Here is a 16,381-nt window from a genome sequence, read left to right on the forward strand (position 1 = left end):
ATTGCACGAGGAGCGAGATTGCCGACATCAAACAATTGAGTTGAGGCATAATTGTACATATGGAGCATACGGAGCTTCATTATGGAAACCACCTACTGCCATGGAACTGCGGATCCCATTCCACTTTCCCGGTCCTTCTTCACCTTGCCCCGGGGTCTTCTGTGCGGTATTCCACGGCTTTTCCATCGAGGTCAATCGCTTCTCCTTCCCCAGAGCTTGGCCTTACTTGGCCGTCTTGGCCTGCTTGGCCTGGAAACGCCATACTACACTACCAACCAAGAGAGAAACGTCCAAGAAGGTCTGGAAGTGAGCGACCAAGAATGCCGAGATGCGGGGAAGTTGCAGTTCAGAGAGCCTCAACTGAATGCCTTTTCTACTCTTTTCTATCCATTTCTCGTCGCAATCAAGTGCGTGCATACAAAGTTGGTACGCCGCCTTGGATACCCATTAACCCGCACACTTCTTCTGAACTTATGCAAAGCATCACTACAAGTAAAACTGTCTGATAACATGGCAGTCGCAGTCTTCGAGTTCTTGCCTTTCTGCTTGACACTTCTGGCCACCTTGGCCATGATGGGAGTCGTTACTACCTCTACTTCCTCATTTGCACTTCCAGACGAGGTTGGTGCCGTCTGATGCTGGGGTAGTTGTGGAAAAGCCTCAAGTGTCCTTCCTTCTTCAAGACAAATCATACGATGGGAGAAGGCCTTCAAGAGCGCCTGAAGTCTGCTGGATGGGAAAACCGAGCTCGTATTTGACGTGACCATACACATTATTCCCCTTTGCTCACTCCGTCAATACCTTCGCTGTTGGATATGTCCAAGTAATCATTACAAAAGTACTCCTATCAGCTTCTATTCCACTCGTTACATCAGACGTTGCCTCACGAGATCACTCAGCAGTTGAATCCCATACTATCATTCCACTTGCCCCAATATTCCCTTATGGAACCCAAATCCACCAAGAAGTCGTCTGGGCGTGCCAAACATAACAAATCCCGTGAAAGCAAGACCGACCAAGTCAAGATTATTGAAGAATTGCGAGCCAGCACCGCCGCCCTTGCGGTTGCGCGGCTGCTCCGTGACACAGGGGGTGAGATATCGATAAATATCAGAGAAGAGTTACCGAGTGACAAACAGTATTTCCGATTCAAGGGGGTAATAGATGGTTTGCCCCAACATGCACTACCAGATTGCGTGGTCAACGTTGGGCGAGTTCCCAACATTCGAGCCCGCCAGGTGAGTCATTCAGAATCAGCACAGCACAGCACCCTCAGTTGAACCTGTAGCTACTGACACTCATATGGCCTCATTCAAGCATGTTGTCAGGGAGGCACTCAACCACATGCCTTTACCTGACGAGAAGGCCATGCCTGAGCACTCAGTTTCACACTACGAAGTACGGGACTATTCACATATGTTTGACGATGGAACAACCGTCGTCATTGAAAAGCTTCCCGCCCACGGCAGCTTGAGTCTTTGGGACTACATACGAGCCTTGGAGGAATCGAAGGACCTTGAATCAACAGTTCCCGCCGCCGCCAACCCCCTTAGGTATGACATTGGAAACTGGCTCGGGCATTTTCACAACTGGGGCTCAGAAGAATATGTGGTTGAGAAACTTCAGGGAATTGCGAGAGATCCAGATGTCGTCGACCAGCATTGCAACTCCATCTCCAAAAAGCTAAAGGAGGCCATTCATCAGCTTCCTAAAGGCACTCATGGCGCTCAGAAAAATTTGGACAAAGTTCTTAGCCTGATAAGGGCAAACTATGCCATTCCCGGGAAGAAACGAGCGTTTCAAATTCTCAATGGCAATTTTGACCTAGTCAGGTGAGCGTGGCACGGCGACTGTGTTGTCGATTACCGCCAAAGGTACTGTGACTGACATGATCATTTTACGTAGCCTCCATATCATGTACTTCCCGCTTGATAAGCGGGACCACCCAAAACATGTGCCATCTATTTACGTCGCGGATTGGCGTGATTTTCGTGAAGGGCATCCTGCGTTTGACCTCGGTTCGTTGATGGCCGACTTGGTTGTACTCTACGAGCAGAACACCACACTCGCGGGTGATGTGGCCCAGGGATTCACTCAAGGATATTTTGCCAAGGTCAAGAACAGTAGTTGCCTGAACAACAAGTTCATGTTCCACGTCTTGGTACACATTGGAGTGTGCATGATTATACGATGCCGTGGTCTTTTGGAGGAGAGCGATGACACCGGCAAAGACAAGAACACCGGCAAGAGCAAGACTACCGCCAAAAGTAAGAATACTGCTAAAGACAAGAACAATGGCAACCAGGGAGGAAACGGCAATGGCAATGGTACTGACAATGATCATGGCAATCCCAAACACCCGACGAACGACAAGAGGGTTCGAGGACTATTTAAATATGGACTCATGATTATACGTCATGCTATACTTGAAGACAGAAAATGGTTTCTGGATAGGCCTCTTCTATGTCATCTTTTTGACGTATCCTATTCTAAAGATCACCCTGGGCCCGACAAGTGGGAGTTAGCTAGGAGATCCTCCGCAGAGAAGAGTGGTGATCAAGTGGTGGAGTAAGCGGAGAAGGCCTCTAGTATCCTTGGGATTGGCATGATTTGGGTACATATACGCTCTAAGGCCAAGGGAGTATAAGCGATTCATTGTGATTTCATTCGTCTCTCATAGCATTACTTTCAGGTCTCTAAGCAATAACCAAATAGCGATAATAGTTCTTCCAGTCGTTCAGTTACATGGTGTGCCTTCACTTTGAGTGCTGGAAAGCACCGAACATGATGCTTAGTATCACTACTAGAGATGTGAGATGTAACGTCACCACTAGCTGAAAAGGGGTCTTAGCATGAATTTGGCTATAGTTTGTCGCTCTGTGAACAATGACACAGCTCCTCGGCAACCCTATGTCCTGACAATTCAAACAACCGCCTTCGAACCCCTTTTTCAGGGGATCATCCACGAAGAACCCTAACCCTTGACAGTAAGCACAGTTCTGTAAAAACTGCACATGCAACAACAAAAAGTTGGATGAGCACGCATCGATCACATTCACTCACTTTTCGAGTGACTCAACCCTCGCAAATCAACAATTGCCACGCTCCCTTTCCAAGGCCCAATTCTGAATTTTTCAAGGACTGCAGTCCGTGAATCTTGTGAAGAGCCACCAAAATCACGACGCCTTCACCAGCAAAATCAGTCATCAACACATCCTTCCCAACTCAAGCACACCATCCACAAAGATTTCATCAAGACGGATGGCCTCAACATCGCCACCTTCCACATCTTCACCAGCCATGTCGTCCACCACAACTCCCACCACCGCAACAGCCAAACCCTGCATCAAATGCCGTTCCAATCCAGGAACCCTCGACTCCCGCGGTCAACTCGTCTGCCGGTTCGTTCTTCCTTTTCCTTTCCTCCCCCTCCAATTCTAGTCCCATCCCCATCTCTAATACCCAAACTAATGTCCCTCTCTTTTTCATTAAAGCATCTGCTTCCAAAAATTCATCTCGCAAAAATGCATCAAACAAATCGGCCTGCTCAACAAGGACGTGCGCTCCTCCTCCTCTCAATCCCTCTCTGCCTACCATTTGTCTCAGAAGAACTCGGGCCCCCCGCAGGCTTCTTCCCGCCGGTATCTGTTGGGACTATCGCTGGGCGCCAGCTCGGCAGCCTTGTTAGAGTTGTTGAATGAGAATGTGGAGTTTCAGCTCTCCAAGGGGAGGAATGCGCCTTTTGAGTTGCAAGTGGTGCATGTGAGTGGTGCTGGTGCTGGTGCTGGTGCTGGTGCTGGTGCTGGTGGGGGACTACTGGAGGATGATGGGAAGGGGCAGGGGAAAGGGAGGACAACAACAACAACAGAGAGGGAAAAGGTGGAAGAGGTGGTGGTGAAGAGGTTGGGGAGCAGGTATCCCAGGTTCGAGTTCCGAGTGGTTTATTTGGAGGAGGTGGTTGGGTTGGAGACGGTGGATTGGGAGGGGTTGGGGTTGGGGGATTTTGTCTCGTCGGCGAATGAAGGTGGCAGGGATGATGAGAACGACTTGACGACGACGACGACGACGACGACGACGACGACGACAAAGGCGGAAAAGCTACAGCAACTCTTCGATAACCTCCCCTCTACCACCTCCCGCACTGACCTCCTCCGCCTCTTCACACGGCACTTACTCATCGCCGAAGCGCGCAAATCCCACTGCCACGCTTTGCTCTTGGGAAGCAGCACCACCGCCTTGGCCGAGTTGACGCTGTCCGAGACGGCCAAAGGGAGAGGGTTTTCGTTGCCGTGGCAGATCAATGATGGAGTGTTGGGTGTTCCTTCTTTCAGCCCTTCCTCCCCTTCCTCACCTTCGTCCGCCGACGCTGGCAAGACAAAGACGGAGGAGACAGGAATGCTGGTGTACCACCCCCTCCGTGACGCTCTCCGAAAAGAGCTGGTCACTTTCACGAAACTTGCCGGCGAGCCAACACCGATTGCGGATTTACTTCCCGAGACGGATTCGTCCACGACAACAGCAGCGGTGGTTTCTCACAAGGATTTAAGCATCGATGAGGTCATGGTTCGGTACTTTGCGGAGGTGGAGGAGAATTATCCGAGTATTGTGGCGAATGTGGCGAGGACGACGGGGAAGTTGATGAGGTTGTTTGGTGGTGCTGGTGTCGCGGATGAGGATGGGGACGGGGAAGGCGGTAAGGCAGCGGGAGAAGATGAAAGTGAGGATAATGACGAAGAGAGGTTGTGCGGGCTGTGTAGTATGCCGCTTGATGTGCTTGGAGATGAGCGGTGGAAGGGAGAGTTGGGAGAGGATAGTTATCGGGATGCTTTGGTGGTGGATGAGGGAGCGAGGAAGATGAAGCAGAGGATATGTTATGGGTGTGAGAGGTCGATTCGGGGGTAGTTCATGGTGTCTGGCGTCTTGCCATGGGACAAGGAAGATAGAGAGCATTCGACTGGCGTAGAAGGAGATACCATTAGACATTTTGCAAGGTATCGATAAGCTATAACGCTCTAATGTGTGGTGATTGTTAACACCCTTTTCCCCTTTTCCCCCTTTTCAGGGGACTTGCTGGTGCTCCATCGACTGATGCTTAGGAGACGTTCATAAGCGTACAATATTCTTCACTTTCATACAAAAGGCAAGCCCCTGCCTGCCGGCCTTTCCCTTCCGTATTAACGCCATATGCGCCTTCCTGCCAAACAGGGTTGATAAACAAATCCACACGTGCACCATCCTGAGTGTCTATTGTTTAGTTCCTAAAATTCCCTTGTGGCCTCCTCTTCCTGCTCGGCTGTCCTTCATTCCAATGTATTGTGATGGCGCATTCAGGGGACCCTAACCCATACCGGCACATTATCCCTTGTTCAATCTCGATCTTACGAAACAGCTTCCCCTCCGAGGGTACTAGTATCTCCCGCCGTTGCCATTGAAACCTCTGCCCTTTCTATTGCGGACCAGCTGGTCGCTATAAAGCCCGCCAGTGCCGCCGCCATTCATAGCTGCCGGTCCCCTGGGTGGCTGCCGTCCGTTGCCATTAGCCATCAGGTCGTCCTCCTCCATAGCGTCTTCGAAACCCAAAGTACCGTCAATCAGATCATCCTCGGGATAGTAGTCGTTCGAGCGTTGAGAGCGGGGGCCGGTGGGGGCGCGAGACGGAGGTAGCTGGGAGGTTAGGGGGTACGTAGGACCGCTTGGTTTGTGATACACACTAAGAACACGACCGTCGGCCTGGGCAAAAATTGTTAGCTTCTCTGGGGCTTGGTCAAGCGGAATGGGGGGTTTAAACTGACTGTCTGCTTGTCGAATGTAGCAATCACATTGTCGGCACCCTCCTTGCTTTCAAACACAATCTCGGCGATAACAATCGGGTGGTGCTTCATGATACGACAGCTGAGTATTAGGCCGCCAATGGGGGTCATGGCGTTCTCGATATCGGCCGCTGTCGTTCCGGGAGCAAAGTTCTGCGCCATTACCGCAAAAGGTCCTGCCAGACCCCTGATTGTAAATCCCTTGCTGCTAGGACCCGTAGGAACTGACGCAGCTGCCGGTCCCTTGGGCGCATTGGCAGGGGCTTGGTGCTGTTGCTGGTGTTGCTGGCGCCTCTGTTGACCTTGCTGCCTGCGCTGATCCGACTGCTCCTGGAACTCATTCCTAATGATCGCCTCCGCCATCTGCGCAGCCCGCCTTTTCTGGCGGGGGTTACCCGCAGGTCCAGCATTTGGGTTGGTGATGCGCGCCGCAAGGCCACCGGACTTGGGGGTATTGTTGGCGGACCTTGAGCCAGGACCAAGATCAACGGTCCATGAGCCGACTCTCTCGTTGTTGTTCTTCGAAGGTGCTGACTGGGGGCCGCCGCCGCGTTGCTGGAACAGACATGAAGGGTCAACGATTCTGAACGCATAGTAGCGCAATCTAGAGGGCCGCATTCCAAAAGTTGCGAGCATACCTTCTTGACGCCGGTGCGACTTGCAAGCGAACCACCGGTGGTCTGTTTGGGCGTCGAGACGGGCGTGCTGGTCCGGTTAAAGATCCTGGCCGCGAGGGCCTCGTTCTTTTTCTTCTCGCGGTCCGCCTGAATGAGCTTTTGGAAGTCATCGGCGACCTTTCTATCTTTCCCCATTGTGTCGGCGAGAGTTGACTGATGCTGTAGAAAGTGCGGTCGGTCGAAAGAAGTTAGTGAGGCGGAATGTCCGAGTAATCGCCGAAGGACGGTCGCGGATGGTTGTAATGCTGCAGGATATGAACAGGATACGTTGTCGATGGGGGTTGTTGGAGTTAAATCTTGGCTGATGAGTGATGCGCCAATTCTTTTGGATTTCCGGTTGGAGTTTGCATTCACAGGGCAGCTGCGCAGGAGGGCGACAAAGGTTCAAAGCTCAAGTAAGGTAACCCAAGGTATGGGACGGTAAAGAATGAGGGAGCAGCGAGCGCGGGAGGCGTGTCTTTAGGTATATTCTTAGCCGTGGGGTGTCGCGTCAGGAGTTCTGCTTCCCGCTTCACTTGACCCTTGGGCGCCCTGCAACGCCGATCACTGCCAAGCGTCAAGCGCACATGGATTGAAGCTCAAGCACAGACCTCTGCACTTTGCTGTGTACTTAGGTTACTCTTACAGTCTGATACGTACCTACATTGAAGTCCCGATAACCGCTTGGGATGCTGTTTCCTCACTGCTGTGTACTTGTAACATCAACCACAATACTACCTACCTACGGTTTACCTCTTCTTGGAGATCTCATCATCGCTATACACGTGACAGGAGGAAGGAAGCTGCTGGGCGCATTCGGCCTTGCTCAACAAGGTTGAAGTCACCAAGCTCAAGGACCATTTCTAATTAATTTCCTGCATCTTCTTTGGCCAGCGGATACCAGCCCGTCTATTGTTCCTAGCATCTGAGATAAGGAACGGTCTGTTTACATTGACTTTTTATCGTCTTATGCAAAACAGTTCAACAACCAAAAAAGTAAACTTGAATTCTATCCTTCATAGTACGGTGACATGGTGGTATGTGCGAAACCGGCTCCCATATGTACACAGCTTATGTACAAGGAAGGATCAATAACCCCTTTGTTCTCCCTCTTTCTCGATACATGGAGCAAACCCCGTCACTCCAAAATGCTTCAAGTCCCCCTCAACCTTCTTCCCGCGCAGCAACACCACCCAACAGATCTGTACTGTATATATATATATATATATATATATATATACGCCGTAGATGAACAGAGACATCTTTACCCAAATCAAACACACGCCCTACTTTCTTGCTTGCTCCTTTACTTATGCTTATGATGCTCATGGTCATGATCATGCCCATGTTCCTCTCCCTCACCAACAACAACCTCCTCCTCCTCCGGCTCCGGACTAGTCTTGGGACTAACATCCCCCGGAATAAACTCATCAAACTTCTTGATCTTCGCCGCCCCATCCTCCTTAGGTACGAACCGTATCCTGACCTTCCTCACACCCCTCACCTTGGCGCCCACCTGCGTCCTCACCGCATCTTCCACCTCCCGCACGTCCTCCACAGTCCACATGTTGGGTACCGCCAGCTCAATATCCAGTAAATAATTCTGACCGCTCTTAACACCCGTGATCTCGACGACTTCCACCTCGTGGCCCTCGGATACCCCCTGAAGGGCCCTGAGACATTGTTTGCGGACTGAATGTTTGACTTCGTCGTCGACGGAGCGGTCGGCAAGCTCGTAGAGGGCAGAAACCGTGTTGGAGTAGCCGGCTTTGATGACGAGGAGGGAGATGAGAAGGCCACCGACGGGGTCGAGCCAGGAGGCGTTGTGAAGGAAGTTGGCACCGAGAATGGCGGCGAGGGTGACGATACCGGTAAGGGAGTCGACACGGTGGTGTACCGCGTTGGAGGCTAGGACGGAGGATTTACGTTCACGGGCTACTTTCATTGCTGGAAAGGGGGAACATGGTGTTAGTAGGAGTTGTGGGAGGTGAAATTGGGAAAGGGGTAGAGAGGGGGATAGAGAGAAAGGGGACGGAAACATACTAGCATGGTAAAGCCATTCCTTGACGGCCACCGTACCGGCTGCCAACCAAGCAGCATGCAAACTGGGACCTTCGGCACTCACACCATGGTGGTGATGGTGTCCATGGCCGTGACCGTGTGCGTGTTCCAGCAGTTGCGCCGCAGCGGCCGGGTCGAGGAAGAAGTGCGCATAGAGAGAGGTGCAGCTGTTCATGCACATAAAGAGGCCACCAAACAGGAGCATGCTCGACACACCCAGCGACCCCAAGCTCTCGACCTTGCCGAAGCCGAGGGGGAAGTTTTCGGTTGGCGGGCGCAAGCTCCACGAGACGGTCGCGAGCGTCAAAATGTCCGAGGCGAGATCGGTCAAGCTGTGCCAGGCGTCGGCGACCATGGATTGCGAGTTGAAGGCGTAGCCGCCCAGCCCTTTTGCGATGGCCATGCCCAGATTGGAGTAGAGGCCGAGCCGGGTGATGCGCACACCGGCGTCGGCCTTGTTTCGCGAGGTCAGGTAGACATTGTCGTGGTGATGGTGGTGATGGCCGAGGCCGTGGGAGTGGCCGGCGTGGCCTCGAGATTGGGTGGGCGTGGTCATGACTGCTGTCCTCGTTGTTGTTGTTGTTGTCCTCCTCCGTGGTCGTAGGAGTTGGGAGAGAAGGGACGGATAAGGGGGGTTGCTCGAAGAGGAGACAGGGATCAAAGAGCGTCGTAAGCGATCTTCGAAGGAGCGACTGTTTGAGTAAGTGTCGAAACAGCGACTAGGAGGAATAGGAGTTGTGGTGGTTGGTGTGGTGGTGGAGGTATGTGTCCCCAAGCATTGGCGTTGCAGTAGGAGTTCAAGGCGAGGTGTCCTCCTCGACGAAGTGGCAGACGAGCTAAACGGAAGCAGGCTCCGGGGTCGTTTCGAGACGCAAACGGCGGGATGGAAGTGATGGGCAGCAGTGGGCGCAAGCGCAGTGTCACGGAGGCGCACCAGCGGGGCCGTACATTGCCTACTTGTACACGAAAGAGAAGGCATCAAAAAGGGAAAAAAAGAAGAAGAGAGGGACGAACGCCTAAGAGTCAAGAGAGAGAGATTAGTATCTGACGCGCGTACGGTAGCCACTTGCAGTACCGTATGAGCAAGGGACCGTCTGGATGAGACGTGGCAGGGGGAATTGTTGGAGACCAAGGGATGCCGCAATGCAGTCGTACGTCAGATAGGTACGTGGACAGAATGGCGGAGAGAGAGCTTTAAGTTGTGAGTGGGACGGAGTCTCCAGCAATTCCAGATCGAGTATTGAGGACGGTGATGCTGTGGTTCCTGGATTGGAGGAGTGATTCAATGTAACGAAATCGCATTTACAAGTCAAGTTTGAGAGGCCGGGAAAGGGTTCAAATCGTTTCCCGTTGGGAACCGTTCCCTTGGCTCCCTGTTCCCACTCGCATTGGGTCTGATCGGCCTTTCTGCTTCAAGTCATGTCATGGCCAGACCCGGACACGGGATCGGACCGGGCAAGCGGGCAGGCAGGCCAACGTCACTGGCGTCTTCTCTCTCTCACGATGCGGGAATCGGAGAGGGGCCATCAGGGCAGCCGGAACCTAGACTAGAGTCCACCATGGCCCGGCTCAGAATGGGACGACGCGAATGCCATGACGCGGCACATCTTGGCCCGCAAACTGAAGCCCTTGCAGCGGAATTGGGAACCTTTATGGTCAAGTGTCCCTTGCCGAATCTGGCCTACAGTTGTCCGGCAGGTGTTATGGTGGGGTATATGGTACTGTGTAAGTTGGAGGGACCTGGACCCTGAAGGCCCAAGCTTCTCTTATTCACCTGGGACTCCGGAATACCTGATGATACAGCGTGCGCATTATTAGTCTTATATTGCTACTTCACTCAATGCTTTCCGTCATAACCTTCGGAATTCACAGTCTAGTGTTCTGTACGTATTTCCAATAGAAAGTCGTGATACTATGGTCGGGTGGTGTGGTTGATACATATCAGTAGGTGGCCCTAGGTACAAAAGAGGGACACAGTTCGGGAAAGCAACCTTTAAATCAGACAATTGAAAGGAGTGTATAAAGCGTCCAAGAAGCATTGTGGCAGCTTCATGAATGAAAGTTTCTATTCAATTGAATTGTGATCAAATTGGGCAGAGGATGTTGTCAAGTCCAATTGACGACCGCACTACAAACACATCTACCAATCCCCAAGTACCTCCACGCCAAGACATCCCGTCCGACACTTGCAGTGTGTTGCAAGCTCCGAACGAACACCTAACCCAGGAAATCTCCAAAACAACCTTGATAGCTTTCAGTTTTGGAGTTTCTTCCACGCATCAAGAGAAGAACTTTCTAGCTCTGGAAATCTTGAACGACATCTTCACATCGACTCAGGAAACGTGCCCTCGACCCTAAAGTCTACCCACGGTTACGCTTCGAGCGATCACGAATCACAAACAGGCCTTCGCGATAGCCCACACTCAACATGACAGGCAAGGGCAAGTCTCGCTGGGCAGACAGCGCAGAAGACGCCGCGCTCGAAGCCCAGTTGAAGAAGGAAAAGGAGGAGAAGAAGCGCCTAAAGGCCGAGAAGGCGCGCAAAGCCGAAGCCGAAAAGAAGAAGCGCGAAGCAGAAGCTGCGGCGGCGGCACAACGACAACAGCAACAACAACAAACCGGTGACGATGACGACGCCAATGGGCCCCCGGCCAAGCGACGAAGACTCTCTCCCGACCGCGACGTAGCAGCAGCACCGACAGCGAGCAGTAATGACAGCAGCAAACTACTACGTTTCGAAGGCGGCCGATTCGGCAAGTGTCGCAGCGTCGAAAACTACGATAAGCTTAACGACATCGAGGAGGGCGCATACGGCTGGGTGGCGCGGGCGCGCGAGATTGAGACCGGCAAGGTCGTTGCGCTGAAGCGACTCAAGATTGATCCGAAGGATCGCAGCGGTCTGCCCGTCACTGGCTTGCGGGAGATTCAGATCTTGAAGGACTGCAGTCACAGGAACATCGTCAAGCTCAAGGAGGTGGTGGTGGGCGACGACACGAGCAAGATTGAGAAGTAGGCTACAATCCCTTTCTCTACTTCGCCGTTTCTTTCTTCATATTCTGTCGGGAAATCGACTAACGACTATCCCACAGCATCTTTATCGTCCTCGAATTTCTCGAACACGACCTCAAGTCCATCCTCGAAGACATGCCCGAGCCCTTCCTCGCCTCCGAAGTCAAGACCCTCCTCCTCCAACTCTGCTCCGGCATCGCCTACCTGCACTCGCATTACATTCTACACCGGGACCTCAAGACCTCCAATTTATTGCTCAACAACCGGGGCCAGCTCAAGATCGCCGACTTTGGCATGGCCCGCTACGTGCCCGACCCTCCACCACCCAAACTGACCCAGCTGGTCGTCACTCTATGGTACCGCGCTCCGGAACTCCTCCTCGGCGCGGCCCGCTACGGGCCCGAAATCGACATGTGGTCCGTGGGGTGTATCTTCGGCGAGCTCCTAACCCGCGAACCCTTACTACAAGGCAAAAACGAAGTCGACGAGCTCACCAAAATCTTTGAACTCTGCGGTCTTCCGACAGACGAGTCATGGCCTGGTTTCCGCCGTTTACCCAACGCCCGCTCTTTACGCCTACCCTCTTCTTCTTCTTCCTCTTCTTCCTCTAAACCCCCCTCCACGGGGGCCCTAATCCGCGCCAAATTCCCCCTTCTAACCGCCGCCGGCGTCTCTTTGCTTGCCTCCCTCTTATCGCTAAACCCCTCCCGTCGCCCGACAGCGTCGGAAATGCTGGAGCACGAATACTTCCGCCAGGATCCGAAGCCGAAACAGGAGGCCATGTTCCCTACTTTCCCCAGCAAAGCGGGACAGGAAAAGAGGAGACGGAGAGAGACGCCGAATGCGCCCCAACGGGGCCAAAAGGTACAGGATCTGGGCCAGGTGGATTTTAGTTCGCTGGGTGGGATTTTTGGGAGTGGGAGGGAGAGGGAGGAGAGGGGTGGGGGGTTTAGTTTGAGAATGGTTTAGAGGGCTGGGGTATGGGACAAGGCTTGGTTTTGTGTTCCGAAGGATTGGACGTAGTGGGTTGCGAGCGTGTTTGTTTCTTGTCCGTCTCTGGTGGACGTGAGTGTTTTGAGGGTTGATGGGCGTTGCAGCGTTTAGGGAAATTATTAGTTCCCTGTATAATGTGAGACGACGGACAAGTCATCGGACAACATTAGATGAGCCAGGTACAGAGTGTCTAGACTGATTGGGACGGCGGCAGCATTTGTGTTTCCGTATGTTACAACCTGCGATCTGTATGTATTCTATCCAGTTGGGCGGTAAAAAGTAGAGACCCGGATGCTGGCGTATAATTACAGCCGCATAATACTATATCATTCGAGGTACGGCGTTTACCCTCGCACCGTGTTCTTGAGTTATAATGATCTGATCTATGATACCCGCCATATACAACAACGTCAAGATGCAGCACATAGGAATGAATCATCGTGTTAGGTTACACCTTTATATTGAGGCTCTCATGAAAGTGAACGGATAATGCAATGCCTTTTTCTTCTAGTCCAACAGACAATCATGCTTCGCTTCAAACTTCTCTCTCCCCATGTCTTCTTCTTCTCCTCCTGCTCCTTTTAATCCATGGAAACAATTCCTAGCATAAGCCAAAAGACAAAAAACCGACGCCGCATCCATTGCCGTTTGCGCGTAAACACACTCGACTCGACTCCATTCAATGATTATGTGCGTATGTGTGGCGTACTGCGTGCTTGCTGACCGACTGTGACCGACTGGCGGGAAACATGGGATTAGCGATTAGAAAGGCCAGAAAGCAATGCCAACACACGCTCAACTCCTTCCTTTTCTTCTCGCAAGCAAAACAAAATTCAACCATCCAACAAACTCTATTACAAAAACATTAGCCAAAGATTCCACCCTCCATGCCATTCCATACCACGGCCGTTATCCTTCCATAGTCTCTCGCGTCTCTTCCAGTTCCAGCTCCACATGATTCAGCATAGTTCGATCGGTAGCTCAGAGTCTCATTTGTCCTTTATTCTTTTTTGTCATCAACATATTCCAGTCAACCAACAATTCGACAGTAGGTTCTCAAATGAGTCCGCCAAACCCGGTCACGAACCAAGTGAAGCTGAAAACCGTGACCACGCTCATGGCCACCACCGCGCCGAACGCCCGCTTATCGATATCAGAAACACCGCCACTGCAGGTCGCGCACACCCAGCCGCTGGAAAGGGGGGTGTACGGCTGCGGCGTGTACAGAGTAAAAGTGAAGCCGGCGAAGGGTGCGAGATAGCCAGCCTCGGAAGTCGCGGTGAGGCTCGAGTCGGAGTCGTAAATAATCAGCGTGTACTTAGCCACCAGCAGCGGATTCTCAACGTTCTGGGTCTGGTAAGCCTGCGTGTCCCAGGTGAAGGAGCCCGGGGTGGCGTAGGTCATGTTCTGCGTGAGCGTCCAGGTCGCCGAGGCGTCGCTGCACGAGACGAGCACGTCAACGGCCGTGGGCGTGGCCTGAACGTTGGTGTAGTTCCAGCCCCAGGTAATGTAGTCGCCGATCTTGTAGAGCTGGGAGCCAGCGAAGGCCGAGGGGGTGATCATGGTGATGGAGCCTGGCGGGTCTTGCGGGTCGAAGGTCTTGTGCTTGGTCGTTGTGGCCTTGGTACCCGTCTTCGTCTTGGTGCCGGTGCCGGTGCCGGTGCCGGAGTCACTTTCGGAGAGCAGGCCGGTGTTGTAGTTGGTGCTTATTGGGCCCCCCTTCTTCGTTGTGGTGGGGGGCGCGGTGGTTGTGGCATCTTGGTTATCGCTGGCGCTGCCTGTAGGCTTCGCCGTGTCTTTCGCTGTCGCTGTTGGTGCTGGCGCTTCGGAAGATGCTGCGATTGATCCAGGTCAGTTGATGCACGGTTCGGCACGGGTTTGGATGAACCCCGGTGAGTCCGTCTTAAACATACCTGGCTCTGGGTCTGCCCTCACGACAAGGGAGTCAATCTCTGGAAGAAACCTAGGCCATAGCCCAGAAGCGGACGCAATAGGTGACAAAGAGAGCAATGCGACGGCCAGTTGGCCAACAGAGAGTGATGTCCTCATAGTGTTGGTATTTGTTGATGGTGGTGAGTGTGTGTTATATGCAGTATGTTATGCAGTCTGCAGCAGGCGTTCAGATGAATATGCCCAAAGTAGGAGGTCCGAGCGACCAATATCAATCCAAGCCCGATATCCAAAAAAAAAGGTTCACCCGAGAATAGAGTATATAGAATAGCTGAACAGCAGTTGCACTATACAAAGCTGTTTAACGTCGGAGAATAACTTTTGGGTGTTGTGGTACTCGTCCTCGTCGACGGTGGCTTGAAGAGTCTGAGCGACAGAGGAATCGTGGTACGACGCTTGTCTTGGTGTGCGGGTAGCGCGGTGGACCAACCCCTAATGCTGGGAGCCTGGGACTTGAGCGCTAAACTAGCGGTTGGCTGCTAACCGAACAATGGAATGGATGGATGTTGCCGGTGAGAAATTGTGACTTGAGAGCCGATGGGATAGCTGAAAAACTTTGCTTCGCGTCGGGATGATTCCACTGCTAAACAGCGACAGGATCAGATAAGCGAGAGACGAGTATCCAGGATGATGAGGACGCTGGAAACAGCGGACGGAGCGAACGGTCTGGATAGGTAATGAAAAGCGAATGTGAGGGTTAGAATAGGTTGCTGAAGAAAGCGGGCAGAAGGAGAGCGAAAGAGCAACTGGGGTGAGGTGAGTGGATAAGGGAGAAGATGGGCGACATCGATCATGGAACCAGACTGAAATGGCTGGAGATCAACTTTCAACGGACCGGGTCTGTGGCTCCGTCCTTCTGCATCTTTCCGCCAGGAAGGACTGGACTCTCCAGCGAAAAGAGAGAGAAGCCACAACACCCCACCGGGTGAGACGGCCAATAAGGGGCCGAGTAAACATTCGAACTTGACTGTTCTGGGCTTCTCCCTGGACCTCTTCTGGCTCCATTGGTATCATCACCACCACATACTGTGGCGCCTTCAGTGAATGCCACGAAAAATTCCCCGTGTCTGTCAGGTCCATTCAAAGTCGTATTGAAGCCATGATGGATACGAGCCACAGCGGAGCACGGGCTGGACTCTCAGCTCCTCGTGCTCGGCTTTTCTCGTGTTGGACCCCTTTTGCCCCTCTCGCCTAAGCGGCATGGATGACAATCATGTGCGAGCTAAAAATAACCGAGCATTGTGGGCGCATCTCCCTTTTTCAATGCTTCGAGATTCATACCTTGACACTTAGATATAAAGGCAACCGATGCCGTTCCCCAGGGTTCCCCAGATGGCCGGGAAACGATGAGCACCATAAACCGGAATTCAGTCGCACAGAATGCCTTGGACACAAGCATTCCCTAAGCCACGTTGCGGTGATTCACATGATCATCCACAAGGTACAGCCCAGTTATGACGGTGGGCAATTTAGCGTTCTTCAACAGGCGCAGATCTGTGGATGTCGTTCGTTTACCGGGCAGACGAGATTCCCACTCTCTGGTTGTCTCACTTACCTGACAAGCTTTCTTGCATGTCAATGGGGAGCACAGGAATCGCTCAGACTTGAGGCTTTGCGAGGCTTCGACAGCCCGTTTCTTCGCCGGCACCTACACCGATGGCTACACTGGCACTGACTGGATGCGACACGAACAGCACCGAGTGCCGCCATCTCCTCGCGTTCCGACATGGTATCACAGCCCAAAGAATGCCCGCCGTGGCCGGGTGGTCAAAGGGTTTATCTATCCTATCCAAGCTCAAAATATCCACAGCCATGGCGATTACCGGTGGACGGCGGCGTGCTTGACAGGGGCGACCGACCTCCCTTCTCGTTGTGTATCCCAGTTGCTGAATGTCAGACGCA

The 16,381-nt window shown here is 52.7% G+C and overlaps 5 protein-coding genes across 5 annotated transcripts; 2 read left to right on the top strand and 3 right to left on the bottom strand.

The window, feature by feature from the left end:
- Positions 1 to 1,164: 1,164 nt before the first annotated feature.
- Positions 1,165 to 5,029, top strand: NEUTE1DRAFT_80998 (uncharacterized protein; the record flags this gene model as incomplete). The annotated part of the gene is made up of 4 exons (XM_009852256.1): positions 1,165 to 1,238; positions 1,470 to 1,832; positions 1,906 to 2,568; positions 3,495 to 5,029. 4 exons carry the CDS (start codon positions 1,165 to 1,167, stop codon positions 4,900 to 4,902), a joined length of 2,508 nt encoding a protein of 835 aa, XP_009850558.1.
- NEUTE1DRAFT_62320 (uncharacterized protein) lies at positions 5,009 to 6,788 on the bottom strand (the record flags this gene model as incomplete). The annotated part of the gene is made up of 3 exons (XM_009852257.1): positions 5,009 to 5,730; positions 5,793 to 6,365; positions 6,449 to 6,788. The coding sequence occupies 3 exons, from the start codon at positions 6,620 to 6,622 to the stop codon at positions 5,407 to 5,409; spliced, it is 1,071 nt and encodes a 356-aa protein (XP_009850559.1).
- An 882-nt stretch (positions 6,789 to 7,670) lies between these two features.
- NEUTE1DRAFT_62324 (uncharacterized protein) lies at positions 7,671 to 9,273 on the bottom strand (the record flags this gene model as incomplete). Its single annotated transcript, XM_009852258.1, has 2 exons — positions 7,671 to 8,413; positions 8,510 to 9,273. The coding sequence occupies 2 exons, from the start codon at positions 9,081 to 9,083 to the stop codon at positions 7,773 to 7,775; spliced, it is 1,215 nt and encodes a 404-aa protein (XP_009850560.1).
- A 1,682-nt stretch (positions 9,274 to 10,955) lies between these two features.
- Positions 10,956 to 12,505, top strand: NEUTE1DRAFT_41464 (uncharacterized protein; the record flags this gene model as incomplete). The annotated part of the gene is made up of 2 exons (XM_009851954.1): positions 10,956 to 11,536; positions 11,617 to 12,505. The coding sequence occupies 2 exons, from the start codon at positions 10,956 to 10,958 to the stop codon at positions 12,503 to 12,505; spliced, it is 1,470 nt and encodes a 489-aa protein (XP_009850256.1).
- Positions 12,506 to 12,970: 465 nt separating this feature from the next.
- NEUTE1DRAFT_62326 (uncharacterized protein) lies at positions 12,971 to 15,178 on the bottom strand (the record flags this gene model as incomplete). The annotated part of the gene is made up of 2 exons (XM_009852259.1): positions 12,971 to 14,364; positions 14,443 to 15,178. The coding sequence occupies 2 exons, from the start codon at positions 14,576 to 14,578 to the stop codon at positions 13,586 to 13,588; spliced, it is 915 nt and encodes a 304-aa protein (XP_009850561.1).
- Positions 15,179 to 16,381: the final 1,203 nt, after the last annotated feature.

The sequence above is a fragment of the Neurospora tetrasperma genome (assembly GCF_000213175.1).
Source record: "Neurospora tetrasperma FGSC 2508 unplaced genomic scaffold NEUTE1scaffold_3, whole genome shotgun sequence".
Taxonomy (NCBI): Eukaryota; Fungi; Ascomycota; class Sordariomycetes; order Sordariales; family Sordariaceae; genus Neurospora; species Neurospora tetrasperma.